Source organism: Rosa rugosa, chromosome 7, assembly GCF_958449725.1.
Source record: "Rosa rugosa chromosome 7, drRosRugo1.1, whole genome shotgun sequence".
NCBI classification, from domain to species: Eukaryota; Viridiplantae; Streptophyta; class Magnoliopsida; order Rosales; family Rosaceae; genus Rosa; species Rosa rugosa.
In genome coordinates, this window is record NC_084826.1 from 36,848,612 (window position 1) to 36,869,534 (window position 20,923).

The 20,923-nt window shown below is 38.7% G+C and overlaps 1 protein-coding gene and 2 long non-coding RNA genes across 3 annotated transcripts; all 3 read right to left on the reverse strand.

Moving 5' to 3' along the window:
* Nucleotides 1-694: 694 nt before the first annotated feature.
* LOC133723244 (uncharacterized mitochondrial protein AtMg00810-like) lies at nt 695-2,092 on the reverse strand. The gene is made up of 2 exons (XM_062150062.1): nt 2,059-2,092; nt 695-1,599 (listed from the first exon to the last, which is right to left on the reverse strand). Exons 1-2 carry the CDS (start codon nt 2,090-2,092, stop codon nt 695-697), a joined length of 939 nt encoding a protein of 312 aa, XP_062006046.1.
* A 1,118-nt stretch (nt 2,093-3,210) lies between these two features.
* Nucleotides 3,211-5,089, reverse strand: LOC133720009 (uncharacterized). The gene is made up of 3 exons (XR_009851627.1): nt 4,906-5,089; nt 3,701-4,135; nt 3,211-3,527 (listed from the first exon to the last, which is right to left on the reverse strand). It is a non-coding gene; the product is annotated as an uncharacterized LOC133720009 (long non-coding RNA).
* A 3,034-nt stretch (nt 5,090-8,123) lies between these two features.
* Nucleotides 8,124-11,513, reverse strand: LOC133723515 (uncharacterized). Its single transcript, XR_009853081.1, has 4 exons — nt 11,219-11,513; nt 10,314-10,346; nt 8,863-8,948; nt 8,124-8,400 (listed from the first exon to the last, which is right to left on the reverse strand). It is a non-coding gene; the product is annotated as an uncharacterized LOC133723515 (long non-coding RNA).
* Nucleotides 11,514-20,923: the final 9,410 nt, after the last annotated feature.

The following is a 20,923-nucleotide window of genomic DNA, read 5'->3' on the forward strand; positions in this document are numbered from 1 at the left end:
AACTAGCTTAAGGAGTTACCTCTTAAGTCAAAAGTGAACATTCCTTAACCTTGATAAATACCTATCCTGATTTATAAATGAGTCATAGTCATGTTCTCCCATTTCGTCATATTCCTTATGCTCAGAAACACTTAAACCTGCTACTTTGCTTTCATTTAGCTAAGGTCGAAATCAGTAGTTACTTTACCTCTATGCCTTGCTCCTCATCATGTTAGGAGGTATGAAGCTATGGGTTGATCAAACCTCCTTCTGCACTTTTCCAATTTCCACAGCTCCAGGTCTTCTCTTGCTTTGCATGTCATGTAAACCTCTTCTAATTTACGTATTTCACTATGACAGAACTAAAGCAGATTTGGGTAAAGTGTTTTCCACACTTTTCTCATTGATGTATGTCAATCATATATACAAGGTTGCTGATCAGTTTTGTTCCTAAAGATCAGCCATTACAATGAAGACATTTAAAGGACTGCTGATCAGTTTAGATCCTAGAGATTTGCAGTTTACATCTTAACGTCCCAGGATCAAGCAATGTACAATCAAGGCAATCAGATATCAAATAATCAATACAGAAAGAGAAATCAAAATTAGTTTCATTACTTATCACCCCCCCCCCACCCCCCCCCCCCCCCCCAAAAGCTGATGGGCCGGGCACGGACAAGAAGCTTGGGAAGAAGATAGTTGAATCGGTGTGTGGTCAGACCCTTGGTGAAGATATCCGCGAGTTCATCTCGGGAGCATATATAGCCAACGTTAATCTCCTTGCGAACCACCTTATGTAATGATAATCAACTTCCACATGTCTTGTTCGTGTATGGAAAACAGGGTTGGAAGCAAGAGATATGGCAATAACGTTGTCACACCATAAGGTAAGAGACTGGAGAGGAATGTCTATGTCCCGAAATAGAGTTCGAAACCAAGAAATATGGGTAGCAGTATAGGCCAATTGACGATACTCTGCCTCCGTGCTGGATCGAGATACTCCACTTTGCTTTTTAGAACTCCATGAAATTAGGTTTGAACCTAAGTATATGCAAGTGTCACCAGTTAAGATTCTTGTGTCTGGATCCCCAGCATCATCAGAATCACTATAACCTGTTAACTGCAAGGTGCTCGGAGTGTAGAACAAGCCATATGTAGGTGTATGTTTGAGATAACGGAGAATCCGTTTGACAACCGCCCAATGCACATTTGTTGTGGAATGCAGAAACTGGCATACCTGATTAACGGCAAATGATATATCAGGGCGAGTTAGTGTTAGATACTGCAAGGCTCCTACAACACTCCGATATTGGGTGCCATCATGAAGAGGAGTGCCATCATTGATACTCAAACATTTGCCACTAGCCGTCGGAGTTGAAACAGGTTTAGCATCTGTCATGTTTGTGCGGTGTAGAAGATCTAAAGTGTACTTGGTCTGAGTTAAAGAAAGTCCATGAAAGGACCGCACATCCTCAATACCCAAGAAATAGTGTAATGGACCCAAATCTTTCATGGAGAATAGTTTACTCAAATTAGTGATAAGAGTACTGATGTGATCAACATGGGTGCCAGTTATAAGAATATCATCCACATATATAAGCAAATAAAGCTTGATATTTCCTGAATGATAGACAAATAGAGAAGAGTTTGCCTGAGATGCATTGAAACCCAAGTCCTCCAAATAAGCAGAGAAACAAGAAAACCAAGCCCTTGGTGCTTGTTTGAGGCCATAGAGAGAACGGCGGAGCTTAAAAACATGGTTAGGAAATTGGGGATCAATGAAACCCTATGGTTGCTGCATATAAACATCTTCTGACAAATATCCATGTAGAAATGCATTCTGAACATCTAATTGTCTAATGGTCCATCCAAAAGAAACTGCCAATCTGATAGAAGAGTGCTTAGTTACCGGACTGAATGTTTCACCGTAGTCAACTCCTTCTTGCTGTCGAAAGCCTTTGGCTACTAGGAGAGCTTTGTACCGCTCCACAGAACCATCAGGTTTCCTCTTGATTCGAAAGACTCATTTGTTGGGAAGGACATTCATTGTAGGTGAATAGGGAACGAGCTGCCAATTACCAGCTTGAATGAGAGCATTGAATTTTGTGCTCATGGCTGCACGCCATTCCTATTGCTTGGCTGCCTGAGTGTAACAACTTGGTTCAATTTGGTGAGTGAAGGAAGTCACAACCATAGCATATTTGGGATTGGGTTTCACAATCCCTTGTTGACTACGAGTCATAGGCCCAGATTGAGATAAATAGGAAGAGGGTTAGGGAACGTCCAACTGCGGTGGTGGAGCAGGCTGTGCTGGCTGGCGGCGGCGATAGGTGATAATTTGATTTGGGGACGAGGAGGCCGTGGGAGTGAGATCGGGTGAAGGGAGATGTGGGACTGATGGGGAGATGGATGTTGTGTTTTGAGGAGGTGGAGTGGATGGGCTTGGGTGTTGGGTTGGTGAATGGGCCGGAAGATAGGAAGAAGTAGTGGCGATGGTTAGAGGAATGGAATGGTGATGTGGAGTAGCCTCTACAAGGGGAGTAACAATGGATTTATTGAATGGGAAACTGGACTCATCAAAAAGAACATGACGTGAAAGATAAATGCGACCACTAGACAAATCTAAACAACGGTATCCTTTGTGATTGAGAGAATAACCAAGAAAAACACATTTTGTGGATCAAAAATCCAACTTATCTTTTGTGTATGGACGAATGTAAGGAAAGCAAGCACAACCAAAAGTACGAAGAAAAGAATAATTGGGAGTGCGGCAAAATAATTTCTCATAAGGAGAGAGGAAGTTTAGGACACGGGCTGGCAAACGATTGACTAATTATAGAGCAGTGTTGATGGCTTCGACCCAATAAGATTTTGGAACCGAAGAATGAGCAAGAAGAGTTAAGGCTGTGTCAACAAGGTGGCGATGTTTACGTTCGGCTAAACCATTTTGCTCAGGGTGGTGTGGACAAGAGAGTCTATGATGAATGCCTTTTTGAAGCAAGAATTGTTTAAAGGCATGACTCGTGTATTCACCTCCACCATCTGTTTGAATAGTTTTTATTTTGGTGGTGAATTGATTTTCAATATAGGTGAAAAAGGCAACAAAGATGGTAAGTACTTCAGATTTGTGTTTCATGGGAAACAACCATGAATATCGTGTGAAATCATCGACAAACACAACATAATATTTGAAACCTTGAATGGATAGAGTAGGAGAGGTCCATACATCACTATGTATTAATTCAAAAGGAAATGTAGTAACAGACTCAGATAAATTAAATGGCAATTTAGTGGATTTTCCCAACGGACAAGAATGACATTGGGATGAATGATTATTGTCTAACAATGAGATCCTATATCCAAGACAACGAAGGATTTGAGATGATGGATGTCCTAAACGATAGTGCCACACATCCGCATAAACTTTATTTGCTGCAAAGGAATGAAAAAGACTCGATTTATTGGATGATGATGAACCATGATCGATTGACGAGATAGAATCCATTATTACTCTGACCCTCCAAAAGCGTCATCCCTGAGCTCAGGTCCTTGACATAAAAGGCATTGGGAAACATTAGAATGTAGCATGAGTTGTCAAAAAGCAATTTATGAGCAGAAAGAATATTGGCAGAAGCATGTGGGCAATAAAGAACATCATAAAGAGTTATAGGAGAGTGGGAAGAAGGGAAAGATGTGTTTCCAATTTTCGAAATATGCAAACCTTGACCGGAGACAACGCTACCAACCGTGTCAGAACCATGGTATTCTCGAGGATGTGTTAATGTATAAGGATTATTGGTGATGTGGGTATTTGATCCTGTGTCTAGAAGCCAAGCAGAGGGATCATGGGAAGAGGTTGTACCCGCAGCCATGGCAGAAAGACGGGTGCTTGGTGTTCGACCTTCATAAGCCATGTTGAGTCGATGGAAGCAATCGATGGCTGTATGACCGTTGCGGTTGCAGATTTGGCATGGGCTGCGAAAATCATAGGTAGAGGGAGGTCGAGGAGATGGAGCTAGACCAAGAATAGAACCACCACGAGATGGAAACTGAGAGATGGAATGATACGCTAAAAGTAAGCGCGCAATTTAACCCTGCATGTAGTTGTTAGTATAGAATAAGTAGGGATCGTTCTAACCGGGGATTGAGGGTACACCTGTAATTGCAAAAACAATTAAACAATTAATAAAAAGTATAAAAGTAAAATATTTACAAAAATAAAACAAAGAATAAAAATATATACAAGTAAACACAAATAAGGGGGGTTTAAGAATTATAAAATTAATAAATAAAATAAAGAAAATGTAAAAACATATATACAAGGGTGGAACGCAAGGAACAAAGATCAAGACCAAATCCATATGCAAGAAATCCAATCACAATTCCTATAGTTGATTATCTATGTCATGAGAAATAAGTTGACTATGTGAAACGTTAGAAAAGCAAACGATTTCCCATATTTTACTTTCCTTCAATATTTAATCTAAGTGAAAGCACCTAAATTAAACCTATTGAACATGCAATCATAGTCTAGAAAGCTAGCTAATCAAGAACACATTCAATGCATGAAGAACAAAGAAAGGATGTCAACCAAAGTGCACAACCTAGTATGAAAAAGTTCATCTATTTACAATCCTCCTTAATTGATTTCGACTTTTGTCCAAAGCCTTCACTACTTAAATCTAGCTCCAATTACATGCATATATCCTAAGTTGGCCACCAAAGAACATAAACATGCAAAAGTTTTCTATAATCCAAAATCAATCAAGCAATCTCACATAAGCAACAAATAAATCAACATAAAGAAATCACAAATTTATTTCAAAACATATAAATGGGCTTTAAACTTTGCCCTTAACGTCATGTTAACTAGAATTCATAACTCTACAAATCAAACAAAGGAAAACAAAAGAAAGTATGAAATACACCGTGAAAGATGGATGACAAGCCTTGAGACGAAGAACTTGAAGATCCTTGAAAGCAAGCAATCTTCTAGGGACGACACAAGGATGGATGGCGGGTAGGATCTTGATGTATTGCATGACTTCTTATCCTCCTTGGTTGAGACGCAGAGCTTCTGAAGACTAGAGAATGGAGAGAATTTTTCTGAATGAAGAGGTGTTGTGGTGTTGTTGTTGTGTGTAAAACGTCTAGAGAGGAGGGTATATATAGGGGAAGGCAAGGCTTCATGAATTTAATTTCCAAGGAATTTTCTGGTTGCACCACACAGCTCCAACCAATGAATTAATGCCACGTCAACTCTGCCATGTCACTCAACCAATCAAAAAGCTCCAAAATAAGTCCATAATCTTTCCAAATATATTATTGCTGATTTTCCCGAGATTTTATCTGATTTTTCTCTTAATTTTCGGCCAAAATAATCTTGAGTGAAAATATGAATGAATCTGGACTTGTTTTGGACCTTTTCTCCCTTAAATCTCTCCATGGCTTTATCCTTAACATCCTCCCCTTGATTTTCTCTTGATTTTCACATTAAAATTGCAGATTTTATTCTCTAATTTCAGGCAACATATCTTGAGGGAATTGAGGGATGAATCTGGACTTGTTTTGAGCCTTTTCTTGTTGCACAATCCCTTGAAACTCTCCCTTGATATTCTCAATGTAATCTCCTTGATCTATTTCTGATTTCCACATTATCTCCATCATTTCCCATGCAAAAATCAGATTTAATCTCCCATAATATCTTCAAGTCATGTGGTCTCCTAATGCCTTCAGGTTTCCTAGCCTCATCAGGATTCCTGCGTTGACTGGGATTCCTAGTTGGACCAGGAATACTCCATTTCTTCATTTCAGCTCATTTCTGCATCCCTTCTGCCTTTAAGCTCATTTCTTCTCCATTTATTCGATGTACCTAGAAAATAGAAGCTAAATTAAAAATGATTAAGTAAAGGAAATAACTAAGCAAAATATGGGGAAATAACTATTAAAACATCGCATTAAAATGCTCCTATCATGGAACCACGACCATATGTGGAAGGACCAGAGAGGATCCACGGCCATAGGTGTTGGGGCGTCCTCTTTGAGATCCATAGAATGTGTCGTGTCCATGAGAGCTACCAGTTTTGTGTTTGTGAGTTAAGAGTGCAATGGGAGTTGACTCCAGTCCAACTAGAACTTGACTTTTCAGGCGACTTTCGGCTCCCAAAAGTAATGCTTCAAGAGCATCATAAGTGATTGGGGTGTCACGGGCTTGAGCAGAGCTAATAGTGTTCTCATAGAGAGGGCCAACATTGTTCATAATGATGGAGATCAAGTCGGAGTCATCAACCAGGTGCCCAGATAAAGCAAGTGAGTCGACAATCTGATTAATCTTATCCAAGTAATCAGAGATGGGAAGATCACCTCTAGTAGTGCGGAGAAGGTTGCTACGAAGTTGGAGAATACAGTTGTGATTCTGTGAAGCATAACGCCGTGCAAGAGATGTCCAAGTAGTGTGTGAAGAAATGGAGCGGGAAACGGTGGCCAGGACAGAAGGTGTAAGGGAGCCATTGATCCATCCAAGGATCATTTGATCAGTAGCTATCCATTCCTCATATGTAGGGTTCACGGTGTCAGTGAATTCACCAGCCTCATTTCGAAGAAAGGCAGGAGGACAAGGCTTTGTTCCGTCAACAAACCCATGAGATTTCGGCTTTTGAGGAGAGGGGTTATCTGGGCTAACCATAAGGAGTAATTGGTGCGGTCTAGTTTGATGGTGAGGAAGTTTGATGTGGTTGTGGTGGTGGTGTTGGTGTTGGTAGGGGTAGCCTTGGGAAGGGAAGGAAACAGATAGGAGAGAAAAAAAAAATTGGTCGTTTAGACAAAGGCTTTGATGTCATAAAGCAGATTTGGGTAAAGTGTTTTCCACACTTTTCTCATTGATGTATGTCAATCATATATACAAGGTTGCTGATCAGTTTTGTTCGTAAAGATCAGCCATTACAATGAAGACAATTAAAGGACTGCTGATCAGTTTAGATCCTAGAGATTTGCATTTTACATCTTAACGTCCTTGAAAACACCATATGGAACAGTAACACTATGTATTTGAATATCAAATAAGGCTTTGTAAATCAACAACACAATTAAGAAGACCTCAACAATTTGCTGACGCAGTGTAAACCTCACCACTGAGGAAACATCACTGCGTGGCTTTTAACGTAGCCAACACGTGGAACAAATCCACTATTAAATCAAATTGTTACAAATCACAAGTCGTGGTATTCAACACAACCACGTTACTAGCTACACAGCTAACTTGTACACAATTTGAAAAGCCTACACTAAAAACTCAAATCTCTCAATGTGTGGTAAGCTTCAACGAATCAATCTTTCCTTTTCTCCTTGTATCAAGGGCTCACTGATCTCAAGTATGATATGTGAGAAAGAGTGCAGTGAATAGAAAAAGTAAATATCAAAGAGAGTTTTTCCAGAAATCTGTTTATGAAGACCATGCAACACATGGAACAATCAAAGATGCCTGACCTCGAAAACTCTGCATTCACAATGTAGTTTAAAATACCTTTTATAGAGGAGCAAAACTCCCTCTCAATCAAATCTTTTCTTGTCACCAAAAACAAGATAAACATGGAAAGGTTTTAAAACTGATTTCGATAAACATTCAATACATTCTACCTTTTTGAAAATCCAACCAATAATTGATATGCATATCAAACACTTTTAATGCAGATGAGTATATTCAATCAATCTATTCGATATGCATATCAATTTGAATCGTGCAGAATGATATGAATGAATATCACCTTTTAACTCAAGATCGATTTGCATAATTCCGCTTGATTCTCTCTTCGTGATCTGATTCTGCTGTCTTGACAAGTAGGAGAAATACTCTCCTAGTGCTTTCACTACTAAAAAAAATTGCTTTTGCGACGGAAAAAACTTTTCGCGACGGAAAATTGAGCCTTTTGCGACGAAAATGTTGGCGTTGCAATAGGTGGCGTCACAAAATCCATTTGCGACGGTAAAATGCCGTTGCAAAAAGTATTTGCGACGAAAAACTGTTGCCGTCGCAATGGCTAAACTATTTGCGACGGGTAATTTGCCGTCGCAAATAGATATTTCGTTTTTTAAAAAAAAAAAAAAAAAAAAAAAGGGTGAATTGCACACCCAAAAAAAAAAAAAAATTGCACACCAAAGCAAGTACCATGTTCCACAAATATTATAAATTGACAAATATCAAAATACAATATCTATCATTCTTACACCAACCAAAAATCACAAATCCAAAAAAAAAAACAAAAAAACAAAGACTAGTCAAGGCAACCCCAACACTGTAACGCCTTCATTTGCTAGCTTCCTCAACAGTTTCAGGTCAGAGATTGCAAGGAACACAACTCTGCAGGACCTTCATTAGCTAGCATCCTCAACAGTTTCAGGTCAGAAATTGGAAAGAACACAAATCTGCATAACAAAGAACAATCTATCAGACTCTTACAGGAATGGTAAGAGATCATTTACTTCAAGCAACAGTGAAGAAAATGAGCTTGCAAACCATTACAGAAAACATGATTAAGCATAGCACAAAAAACACAAGAAACCTAATGTTAATATAGGAAGTTGGAACCATGCCTTCTTCGCTTTCGGTTTTAGTTTCCATGTCAACCTTGTTTGCACTAAAATCATAGACCTTAGGCTTTATATTTAATTTACCATAGAATAACAGATGCAAGCAATTGTGACGAATAGTAAAAGCCTACCTACATCCATCATAATCACTTGTACGCAGCAGAGAGATAACAATATGAATATTACTAGAGTAGAGCTCTAGCCGTATAGATAACTTTCAGACCACAAATAGATAGCAATCAGCTGTAAGTGATTTTCCAAAATTAAAGAACAACATTCTAGAAAAAATGCAAGAACCTGTAGAAGAGTTTCTTTATAGGTATCCTCAGAGATATACTTGCCATCAACAATCCCCATTCAGTATTGATTCCAACACTCGTTACCTGCGTACAGATAGACAGAAGGTTTAATAGGGTAATATTAGATTATATATAGAAAATAAAGGTATCAACGGTTGACAACACTTTATCCTGTCATTTATGAGAGAATTTGAAGTTCAATCTAGCGACATTTCATTCAAAATTTCATACATTCATATAGACCAACTTTACCTTTAAGAAGGGAAAAATATATGAACAGTTTCTTCTACCCTTTACTGTTTGTGCACAAAATATATTTATTATGAAGCTGCCTTTCCATGCAAGCTCTGCACATACATTGTCAATTACTATTGTTAACAGAAGATGTCATCCCATAACCGGACTCTAAGAGACCCTTTTAACTGTTAACAACAGAAAACAATTCCTGACTTAGCATTGAATTTGTGAAACCCACCGATCAAACAACAACGATAGTTATAGAGTGACCTTAACAATATGCTATACGATTTTAAGCCAAGCTAGCCTTTTTTTTTTTTTTTTACACACATCACCATAAAAACAAAAACAAAATGGAGACCACAATCATAATACTTATGATTGTCAAAGCTTTAGTCATATATTACCTATATAGTTTGCATGTCATAGACAGAAAAACAATTACAGAAATTAAGATTGTCTGCATTATGTGTCATGTTCATGACATTCAAACTATAACTAAAGATAAACTTGTTTGATTTACCCCCTAGCCATAAGCACAGGCAATTACAGAGTAGAACATACAGGTTTTTATCCAAAACACAGAAGTTTGCAGTTATAATCTACCACGGTAAAACGGATGGCCAACAACCTAAAGGTGCTAAAGTTCAACGAGCTAATGAAAGAGGATGTTATGGAAGGGTGTTTTCTAGACCTTATCCTAGAAAGCTTGATGCCATAGAGCCATAGACACTTAAAGATAAGTATCAAAAATCTAAATCTCTCAGACCAAGTTAGTTATCTCCCATTCCGTTGACAATGAGGGTAAGTATATATACCCTGGACACATGAATCAATTCAAGAGAATCAAGAATCTTTCACAAAAAGATGCTTAGAAAACCTGAAAACACTCAGCTAGATGGCCATGGAAGTAGAAACATCATCACTTGCTGGAAGCTTGAGGCCTCGACCTCAAATATTGAGCCATGGTTCGTGATGAAGGAAAGGGAACCACTCTGCACATTCCGTCAGACAGGAAAAAGTTCTAAGAGCAGTCTGGTTGCCAACCAGCCACTGTTAGTGATTATTGGATGTCATGCGTAGTATAAATAGTGTGAAACTATGATGTAGTAGGTTAGCATGTATGAAGGTCGTTCAAAACAATTCAATCCAGAAAAGTAACTTCTTAAGACTAAAACTGAAAGATGATAATTGAAATTTACAGAAACCAACCTCAAGAATCTGGCGCCACTCTCTTCCCGAAAGCTGCAGAGCAGAAAAGATGAACAAAATGCGTCAGATAACCACCTATATTTATCAGGTGCAGAGCAGAAAAAATAAATGCATTATGTGCATTATATTTTGTGCACAAACAGTAAAGGGTAGAAGAAACTGTTTCTTCATGCAATACTTGTTTATATGAATGTATATGAATGGACTGTACCCTTTACTGTTTGTACACAAATTTCATACATTCATACTTGTTTTCCAAGAAGGCACACATATAAATGGACTGTACCTTTCTCTATCCAAGCAATGAAATTTCTACTCGTGCAGGAAATGAAAAGCAGAAATTAGCAAGAAACATAAGAATACAAAAACGTGTGTTGGGAGAGAGGACTGAGTGAAACAAAAGAAAGCTCCTACAAAACCATCACTGGAAAAAGTAACAAACAGAAAGAATTACTATACCTACGCATCTATATTCGCAGCTGAAACAACTGTGTAACATGTCAAGATCTTAATTTTTAGCCTTAAAAGATGCTTCTAAGTTTTAAAAAGAAACTTCAGAACCATGACCTGTGGTGTATTAAAATGTAACCCAATTGATAAAGAAGCAAGTGCAAAATGAACCGGAGCGAAAGAGGAGTTGAGGGAGGGGGAAAGATCTCATCGACCTTTGGCTAGAAAACCCAGAAAGAAAACCGAATCAAAATTAGATCTTGAGCCCTAAACAGACCCAAACGAAATCTACCCAAATCAAATCAAATTCGCACAATACCAAATTAAATGAAAGATCAACACAATCGATCAGCATATGAGAGACAATTGGGGATAAAAAATAGCATAATCGGTCGGGTACAACAGAACTTCAGATTAAAAGAAATCTAGGGGTTTTAGAGTTTCGAAAAAATCACCTTATTCTCTCTGACGATTCTTTCGGACCTCGACTATGTCTTGTTCAAGGCGCTGCGGAGCTTGGGCAAGAGAGATAGAGAGAGAGAGAGCGCTTGGCATGGGCGAGCTTGGGTGAGAAGAGAGACAGAGAGAGAGTTTGGGCGTGATAGAGATAGAGAGCGAGAGCGCTTGGCATGGGCGAGCTTGGGCGAGAAGAGAGACAGAGAGAGTTTGGGCGTGATAGAGACAGAGCGTTGGGTGAGAGAGGTTATTTAGGGCTGCAGATCGGGATGTTAGTGAGGGAAATAGAAACAAGTTTTGCGACGGCAAGAGGAAAAAGCGTAGCAATTCATTATAAAGTTACTACGGCAAAAAAATTTCGTAGCAAATGATAAGACTTAATCGCGACGGAACATTTTCCGTAGCAATAAGGTCTCAATTGCGATGGCAACCGTTGCCGAAGTAAAAAAGCGAAGCAATTGCAATTTTTTTTAGTAGTGTTTGCAACTTCTGATTTCCTAGTAGCTTTGGGAAAGTCATGTGTTGAATGGTGATAGTCCAACATACTTACACTCCTAAGATCAAGCAATGTACAATCAAGGCAATCAGATATCAAATAATCAATACAGAAAGAGAAATCAAAATTAGTTTCATTGCTTATCAAGAACAAATGGAGGACTTTGAGATTTCAAACCACTGAGCTTCTCTCTATTTTGCTTCGATACCAGAAACTTACTTTCTTTTGGTAAGAACTTCTACTTTCTGTTAAATTTATGTTCTTAAATATATTCAAGGTTGTTGTGGAATGCACTTTTGATAATTACCCAGCTTTGGTAACCCCATTAGGATCGATAGGACTGGAAAAGATCAAAGTTCAATTACTGCACACCATGTGTTTGATGCTATGCCTCAAAGACAACACCCAAGCTGAACCAGTGGGCTATTTCATGATTTTTGAAAAACCTATACTTGTTGTTTTACTCTCAGTTTTTGACAGGTTAAAATAGACTCTTCAATGATCATTTTGAACTTGGTTTCATGAAAAACGGAGTTCAAATGAGATACTTATGCTATTTTGCACTATTTCAGGATTTCTGCAGAATTCAGCGTTTCTGTCACTTCAGATTCTTCTTTGACCATTCATTTGAACTGCAAATAGCATGAAACTTTGCGAAATAGTAGCTTTGCATGTCTACTTCCAATATGGAAAGTTTTGCTTGAAATCACTGTAAGACTAATTGTTGGTGAATTTTTCTTTCTTGTTATCAGTTTTCTGAAAATTTCCCAAACTTGCAGCTTATTGTTACAAACAATTGATTTGAGAACCTTTACGCTTATTTTTCTGTCCTCGATCTTTAGTCAGTTAGATTATACATGCAAAGCATGCCTTGAAACTTAACTTCAGTTCGAAAGGCTTAGAAAAGGTTTTGTTCTTGTTCGAAAGTAACTACAAACCAGTGTTTTCTATGCATTCTGATCAATGTTTTCTTTTCGGAATAAGCCCACACATGGTGAAGCTCTAGCTACTGCTCAGTCTCTAATTGAGTGATTTAATCTTAAGGGAGAAATGTTATTAGGACTGATGGTGGTTTACATGTTCATAATAGGATCAAGGACTCAAGTGAATTGAAGAGTGGTTCTGTGGTACTTGCTGGGAGTTACACATCAAGGATTCCAGGTAGGGGGTCTTCACTAGTTAGAGCTTTTCTTGAAAAGATTTCTATGTTTTTATGCATACACATTACATTGTTGTTAAGTGGTGACCTGAGAGTGAAGGGAGCAAAACAACTACCTTGGGTTTCGATCCCCTAAACCTCTGGAGGGGCTATACGGACTGGAGGATGTCTAACATCCTTTGAGGTGTGGCGTCACTCCTAGGTGGTATGGCATAAACGGCCACTCTCTCTACTTCTTGCTGGTTGTTTGTGCATTTACTTTAGCAAGTAGGTAGTTGGCATTAAGACCTGTCATCGGTTTGTAGAAAAATGGGTACCCCTTCATGCATACTTTTCACTGGAAACTCTTATACAAAACTTTAGTTTTCTACTACTGTTGTTTAGAGTTTTATTGGTACCAACTTTCAATTAGTTTTCAACCTGGCAAGCGTTACTTCCTACTGAGTATGAACGTAAGTGATGCTTACCCCTACTCATTTCAGGTACTGTGCATGAAGTTGAAAGGGAGCAGAACTGAGGTGGTGGCTTTTGGCATTTTGAAGCTTGTCGACTTCTGTCTTCTAAGGTCTATATTTTCTGTTTAAGACCTTGATCTTTCTTTTGCTGTTTGTAGCCTTCATTCTCCTTAAACTTTGTCTTGGAAAGCTAAACTTAGCTTGACACTAATCTGTTGAAGGCCTCACTTTTGTCTTGTGTAAACATCTAGGCTAGTCACCTATATATTGAATCACTCTCAATGATCTATTTTGAGCCATGTATATATTAAAGGCCATGTTTCTCAGCTCTAATATGCGAACCAGATTTTCATCAATTTCTATCTACTCTTGCTGAGTGTTAGGGGCCGCACTTGTAATGCCGCAAGCAACCTTGTCCAGGGTCATTAGTTAAGCCTTTGGTTGGTTTGCTTGAGTGCTAGGGATGTTTTGATAATTTACAAATTATGTAATTTATTTTACTTAGCAATTAGTCTCCTCGGCCTTTTTCATGTTTCCTCCTGCTAGGTTCATGTAAGGCCGATATGCTCTATAGGGAGGGGTTCCTAGTCGGCATAGTTTGGACTACGGAACTAGTATAGGTAAGCACATGTACTTTTGCCTCCCTTACCGTCTTACCATCAATAAAAAAGGAATTATTCAATCATCTGTGCCCCGTGAGATTGCTCTTTGATCTTTCCTTTCGATTATTCATTGTTCTTCGTGGTTGCCCCAACATTCATATAATTGTGTTCTTGCTTGTCACTAGCACTATTTTAATATCGTGTGGCTTTCATTGTTCCTTGCAAGGTACTCACTTGGCTGACTAGTTTGCTAGCAAGTGCCGCACGGTCCGCTTTGCGCATTGCAAAGTTCGGCCCGTGACACTGAGCTTGTTACTTCAGTTGGATAAATCCTATTTGCTGCTTGTCATTGCTTGAGATTTGCCCACAAATTGTAGTGTGAAGCCTCAGATTTCAAACCTCCTTGAAGTCTATTTAGTTTGACTATCTTGAGTTTATTTATATCATATTTCACTTGAATTTGCGTAGTAATTTTTATCACCAAAGGTTGAGGTACATGTATTCCAAAGATCAAGTTTTGTAGCTGCCCAGAAACTTTGTTATTCGTCAAACTTCACTTGATTTGTTTCGTTATCTTTCCAAAAAAAAAAAAAGGGCCTTGCGCATCTTAAGAAGTTTGCGTATTATTTTTTTGTCAATACTTAAGCTTCATAAGATTCGCAGCACTGTGACATCACCCCTTTTGGGGAGTTATAGGTAGTATCCTCTAACTATCTATGGTTAGTTGGCAGTACCCTCTAACCATTGCCTCCTCATATTCTAGTCATTAGTACTCTCTGATGCGTCACCTGGTTGACAGTATCCTCCAGGTGGCATGAGATGACTAATTGGCAGTTCCCTCTAGTCATCACATATTTTGAGATATGAGTATTCATTGAGATTATGAGATTTCAAGAGTTTTGAGATGTGATTTATAATATGATTTATCGGTATATTATTGAAATTTCTGAATGATTTTCACGTATTCATCATATGAGCATTTTAAGACGGCTTTTGAGATGATTTGATTTAAAAGTATTTTCTCGAATCATTATTGCATGCTCGGTTTTTATATGAAAACCAATTTGGGAAAGCATTAAATTTTCTTTTATTTCCTTTGAAATCATTCATTTTTCGTCCACTCACTCTAATAGTTTTCAAATGCTTTTCCCTAGGCTTTTTTGTTTCTCGTGCCTAGTCTGCAGACTAGTTGAGGTCGAGCGTTCATAGGCGTCGAGGCATAGTGTCCACCAATTCTGACTTCCTGTAGGTTAAACATTTAACCTATTTGTACTTTATTTCAGCTTATCATCTAGATTGCTCTGATACCAAGTTGATATGACTTAACCCCAGATTTCACCCTGAAATCCAAAGTGACCCTGTAATGAAATTTCTTCTAAGGTGGGTCTCGCAGGGTCACTTCGGATTTCAGGGTGAAATCAAGGGTTAGGTCCTGTCATAAGAGGTTTGAAAAGGCTTTATTAGACTTAGGTTCTTCAATTAATTTAATGTTACATACGACTATAATTCTCTTAACCTTGGTAAGCTTAAGGGAACATCAATCGCCATCCAATTAGTGAATCGTTCAATGACTTATCCAGAAGGTTATGTGTAGGATGTATTGGTGTAAGTAAATCACTTAATATTCCCTGTGGATTTCTTTGTTCTTGAGGTAGAACCCGAACCATGCCTTATGATTTACCTCTTATCATTGGTCATTCGATCTGATAACTGCACGAACAAAGATTGATGTCTACAAAGAGATATTGACAATGGAATTTGATGGAGCTATTATAAGCTTCAATATCTTAGAATCTATAGGCAACCGTAGTGATATTCAATCCTGCATTTATGTTGATGCAAATGATCCTCCAATGCAGGATGTACATGTTTGATGTAGGTGTGGGGAACAACCCATTGAAGAAGATGCTAGAACTTGGTGTGCATGTACAACAACAATCGATCGAACCAAAGCAAGCGATCAATGTAGAATCACTATAAATCCGTATGTAATTAGGATTCTTATTTAATTAGGATATCTTGTAATTATAGAAAATCCTGTAATTATGGAAAGATTGTTTCCTATTAGAGTTAGACTACTCCTTTGTACTTGTATATATACCCCCATTGTGGGATGAATATAATCATCGAATTAACCCTGAATTGAAGTATTCTTTTCCACTTGGTATCAGAGCAGGTTCAATCCCTTGAACTTGCGCTGCATCCTTTGAATCCTGAATCCCGAAGAACACCACAAACCGCTACGTACTACCACTGTTGAAATCAAATCATCCCTGAATTTCAAACCACCATTACCCTACCTTTTTTTCGGAAAAAGAAGGAATTTTTTTTTTTTTTAGGACCGTCCCTTGAACCGAGCCAACGTCATGATCTGTCGAACAAGACAGACACATCACGCCAAGATGTCAGCTTGAATCCCCAAAGTGACAACGACGCTTCATTGCGTCTTGGAATATATGGAACGTCACAAGCTGATGAATTACCCATTGACCAGCCCAATTGTGATACACCCAATGAAGAGAATATAATTCAGAGTTCTCATCTGTAAGAGTTTTTCCCCCTCTCTACATCATCAACTGAAGAATCCGTTACGAATGTTCCTCCTCAGGTACCTTTAATTTCGAATGAATTATCTGGGGTAGATAATATTGATTCTAGGAAATCACAGAGGGTTACCAAGGGTATTCCTAAGAAACAATATGAGCCAGACATCAAAGCCAAAGCTAAATATCCTATAGCTAATTACATGTCTAACCATAAGTTGTCTAGGTCATATACACTTGTTGTTGATCAATTATCTATTGTATCTATTCCTAGTAACGTGCAGGATGCATTGACAGATCCAAAATGGACAAAGGCGATGAATGAAGAATTACAAACTCTTCAAAAGAATGCAACATGGGAGTTAGTACCTCTGCCGACTTGGAAGAAGACTGTAGGATGTCGTTGGGTGTTTACTGTGAAGCTTAATGCCGATGGAACTATTGATAGATATAAGGCGAGGTTGGTTGCCAAGGGATATACACAACGCTATGGGATTGATTATGAGGAGACTTGCAGGAAACAAAGATTGGCCCTTGCACCTGTAGCAAAGATCAATACTGTCCGAATTCTAATCTCACTTGCAGGAAACAAAGATTGGCCCTTGCACCAGTTTGATGTGAAGAATGTGTTTCTTAATGGGAATTTGGAGGAAGAAGTATACATGGATGTGCCCCCAGGTGTTAAGAATCACCAAAGTGATGTTAGCAAGGTGTGTAAATTGAAGAAATCTTTGTATGGCCTGAAGCAATCTCCAAGAGCTTGGTTTGGAAGATTTTCAAAGTCCATGAAAGCCTTTAGGTATAGACAGAGCAATTCTGACCATACCTTGTTTATCAAACGCAAGAATGGTAAGATTACAGCTCTTATTGTGTATGTTGATGACATGATTGTTACAAGGGATGATTCAAAAGAGATGAATGAATTGCAAAAGTATCTGTCAAAGGAGTTTGAAATGAAGGATCTGGGACAACTGAAGTATTTTCTGGGTATTGAAGTTGCAAGGTCTAAGAAGGGGATTTTTCTTTCACACAGAAACTATGTCCTTGATTTACTTGCTGAAACGGGGATGCTGGACTGCAGACCAATGGAGACACCCATTGAGATGAATCATAGACTTGCTATTTATCCTAATCAAGTTCCAACTGATAAAGGGAGGTATCAACGTCTTGTAGGAAGGTTGACTTATCTTTCACATACTAGACCAGATATTGCTTATGTTGTGAGTGTTGTTAGCCAGTTTATGCATTGTCCTAGTGAAGAGCATATGTATGCAGTCTTTCGTATTTTGAGGTACTTGAAGATGGCGCCAGGTAAAGGGTTACTGTTTGAGAAAAAAGATGAATTGGAAGTTGTTGGATATACAGATGCAGATTGGGCTGGTGATAAAACTGACAGACGTTCTACATCTGGGTACTTTACTTTTGTTGGATGGAACCTAGTCACTTGGCATAGCAAAAAGCAGAAAGTCGTTGTCAGATCAAGTGCAGAAGCTGAATTTCGAGGTATGGCACATGGAGTCTGTGAAATGTTATGGATCCGTAATGTCCTGAAAGACCTGGATTACAAGCTTAAAAGGCCTATGGATTTGCATTGTGATAATACAGCTGCCATTGAGATTGCACATAATCTAGTTCAGCATGATAGAACAAAGCATGTGGAGGTTGACCGTCATTTTATTAAAGAAAATCTTGACAGAAAGGTTATTCGCTTTCCATTTGTAAACTCAGAGGAGCAATTAGCTGATGTTCTCACTAAAGGAGTGTCCAGGAAGATATTTGACAGCTCGATTGACAAGTTGGGCATGATAGACATCTATGCACCAACTTGAGGGGGAGTGTAGAATCGCTGTAAATCCGTATGTAATTAGGATTCTTATTTAATTAGGATATCTTGTAATTATAGAAAATCCTGTAATTATGGAAAGATTGTTTCCTATTAGAGTTAGACTACTCATTTGTACTTGTATATATATCCCCATTGTGGGATGAATATAATCATTGAATTAACCTTGAATTGAAGTATTCTTTTCTACTATCAATTATTAGACCTGTAATGTTGAAAATACAGCTACTAATGATGCATTTTGGGAAGAGGAAATTCAAGAAACAGTGGCAGCCATTGATTTTATGCCTTATGAACCCGAAATGTAGAACTATAATTTCATTTATCTTTCTGGTTTCTAATGAAAACTTTTTCCTTTTTGATTCAAGCAGCTTAATTGGAGCTATAAGATCACTTGAAGTATGCATATTTGGGAGAGAATGAGACGTTACTGAAAGACAATGATTTTGGAATTGGATTGCATACCTCAAACGTGAGATTGCTTTTCTATTTATATTACAGTTGGGTCCATATACAATGAATGTGTGATTCAATGATAGTAACAGTTACAAAATCAGAGAGCTAGAATCAAGCTAATTAAGACAAAAGGAAATAAAGACATTGATGGGGTCTTTAAGAGAATGATTCACTCTTTAAGAGCTGATTCTCCATTATTAATTTCCTTTGATTTATCACCTCCCCGCAAGCTGACGGGGCATGCACGAACTGGAAGCTTGAGAACTAGAGAAGAGAATCTTGCGGAAGGCAAACCTTTGGTAAATAGATCTGCAATCATGTCAGTTGTGCAGAGATAGCGAACTGTAAGCTCATGACGAACCACCTTTTCACGGACATAGTGATAATCGACCTCCACATGGCGAGTACGGCTGTGAAATACTGGATTAGATGCGAGAGAAAGAGCGCTGATATTGTCACACTATAAAGTTGGACAGGAGAGAGGCAATTTGAGGTCTTTGAAGAGATGTCGAAACCATGAAATGGTTGCTGCCGTATAAGCTAGCTGACGCTATTCAGCTTCTATGCTTGATCGAGAGACACCTCCTTGTTTCTTAGAAGACCAAGAGATTAGATTAGGACCCAAATAGATACAAGAGCCACCCGTAGATATTCGGTCATCCGGATCTCCAGCATAGTCCGCATTAGAGAAAGCATTTATATTGAAAGAACCAGGTCGATAAAGGAGACCATGATTGTGAGTTTTCTTGATGTACCTGAGAATACGCTTCACTGCAACCCAATGTGTGGTAGTAGGTTTATGTAAAAATTGACATACTTGATTAACAGCAAAGGCAATATCTGGACGTGTGATTGTGAGGTATTGAAGAGCTCCGATAACACTTCAAAAATCAGTAGGATCAGATAAGGCATCACCATCATTAATACTCAAACGTTTACCACTAACAGCTGGAGTGGCAAAGGGTTTGGCAGCAATCATATCTGTGCGGCGTAAGAGATCAAGAGCATATTTAGATTGAGTGAGAGAGAGACCAGCAGCAGAACGTTGAACTTCAATACCCAAAAAATAATGCAGATTGCCCAGATCCTTCATAGAGAATAGTTTGCCCAAACGAGTAATAAGTGTAGCAATAGAAGATGAATTATTGCCCGTGATCAGAATATCATCAACATAGATTAATAAATAAATTGCCCGTGACAGTTCCAGAATGGTAGACAAATAGGGAAGAGTCAGCCATGGAAGACACAAAACCAAGTTCTTCAAGGTAGGAGGAGAAGCAAGAAAACCATGCCCGTGGTGCCTGTTTTAGGCCATATAATGATCTGTTTAATTTGCAAACAAAATGAGGGAACTGAGCATCAACAAATCCAGTAGGTTGTTTCATGTATACATCCTCAGTGAGAAATCCATGGAGAAAGGTGTTATGAACATTTAACTGTTTAACAGACCACCCAAAATTGACAGCAATGGCAAGAATAAGGCGTATGGTGGAATGCTTAACAACGGGACTGAAAGTCTCACCATAATCAACACCTTCACGTTGATGGAAACCATTTGCCACTAATCGTGCTTTATACCGCTCTATCGAACCATCAGAACGCCGCTTGATCCGAAAAACCCATTTATTGGGTAAAATATTCATGGAAGAGGATGGTGGAACAAGAGTCCATGTACCAGCTTGCTGAAGGGCATTGAATTCATCACCCATGGCATGACGCCATTCAAGCTGCTTTACTGCTTGACTATAAGACTTGGGTTCAATGAGATCGGGCATAACAGAAGCAACAGCAACATATTTGGGATTTGGCTTTCGTATACCACACTTTCCTCTTGTAAGCATATTATTAGGTGGTACTACAGGTGGAGGAGGAGGCGCTGGTGGGGTAGCGTCATGGGCATTGTGAGAAGGGGATGGACTTGAGAAGGGAGGAGAATCTGTATTTGAAGGTGGGTGAGAATGTGGGGAAGAAGAAGGAAGAGACGTTGGATTTGGTGGGTTTGTAGGTTCTGCAGTTTGGGTAGGTGAATTCGGCAAAGGAGTAGTGTTATTTGGGGTTGAAGTGTGTGGAGGAGAATTTGGCAGAGGAGTAGTGTGATGTGGGGTTGAAGTGTGTGGAGGAGAATTGGGCAGAGAAGGAGTGTTATGTGG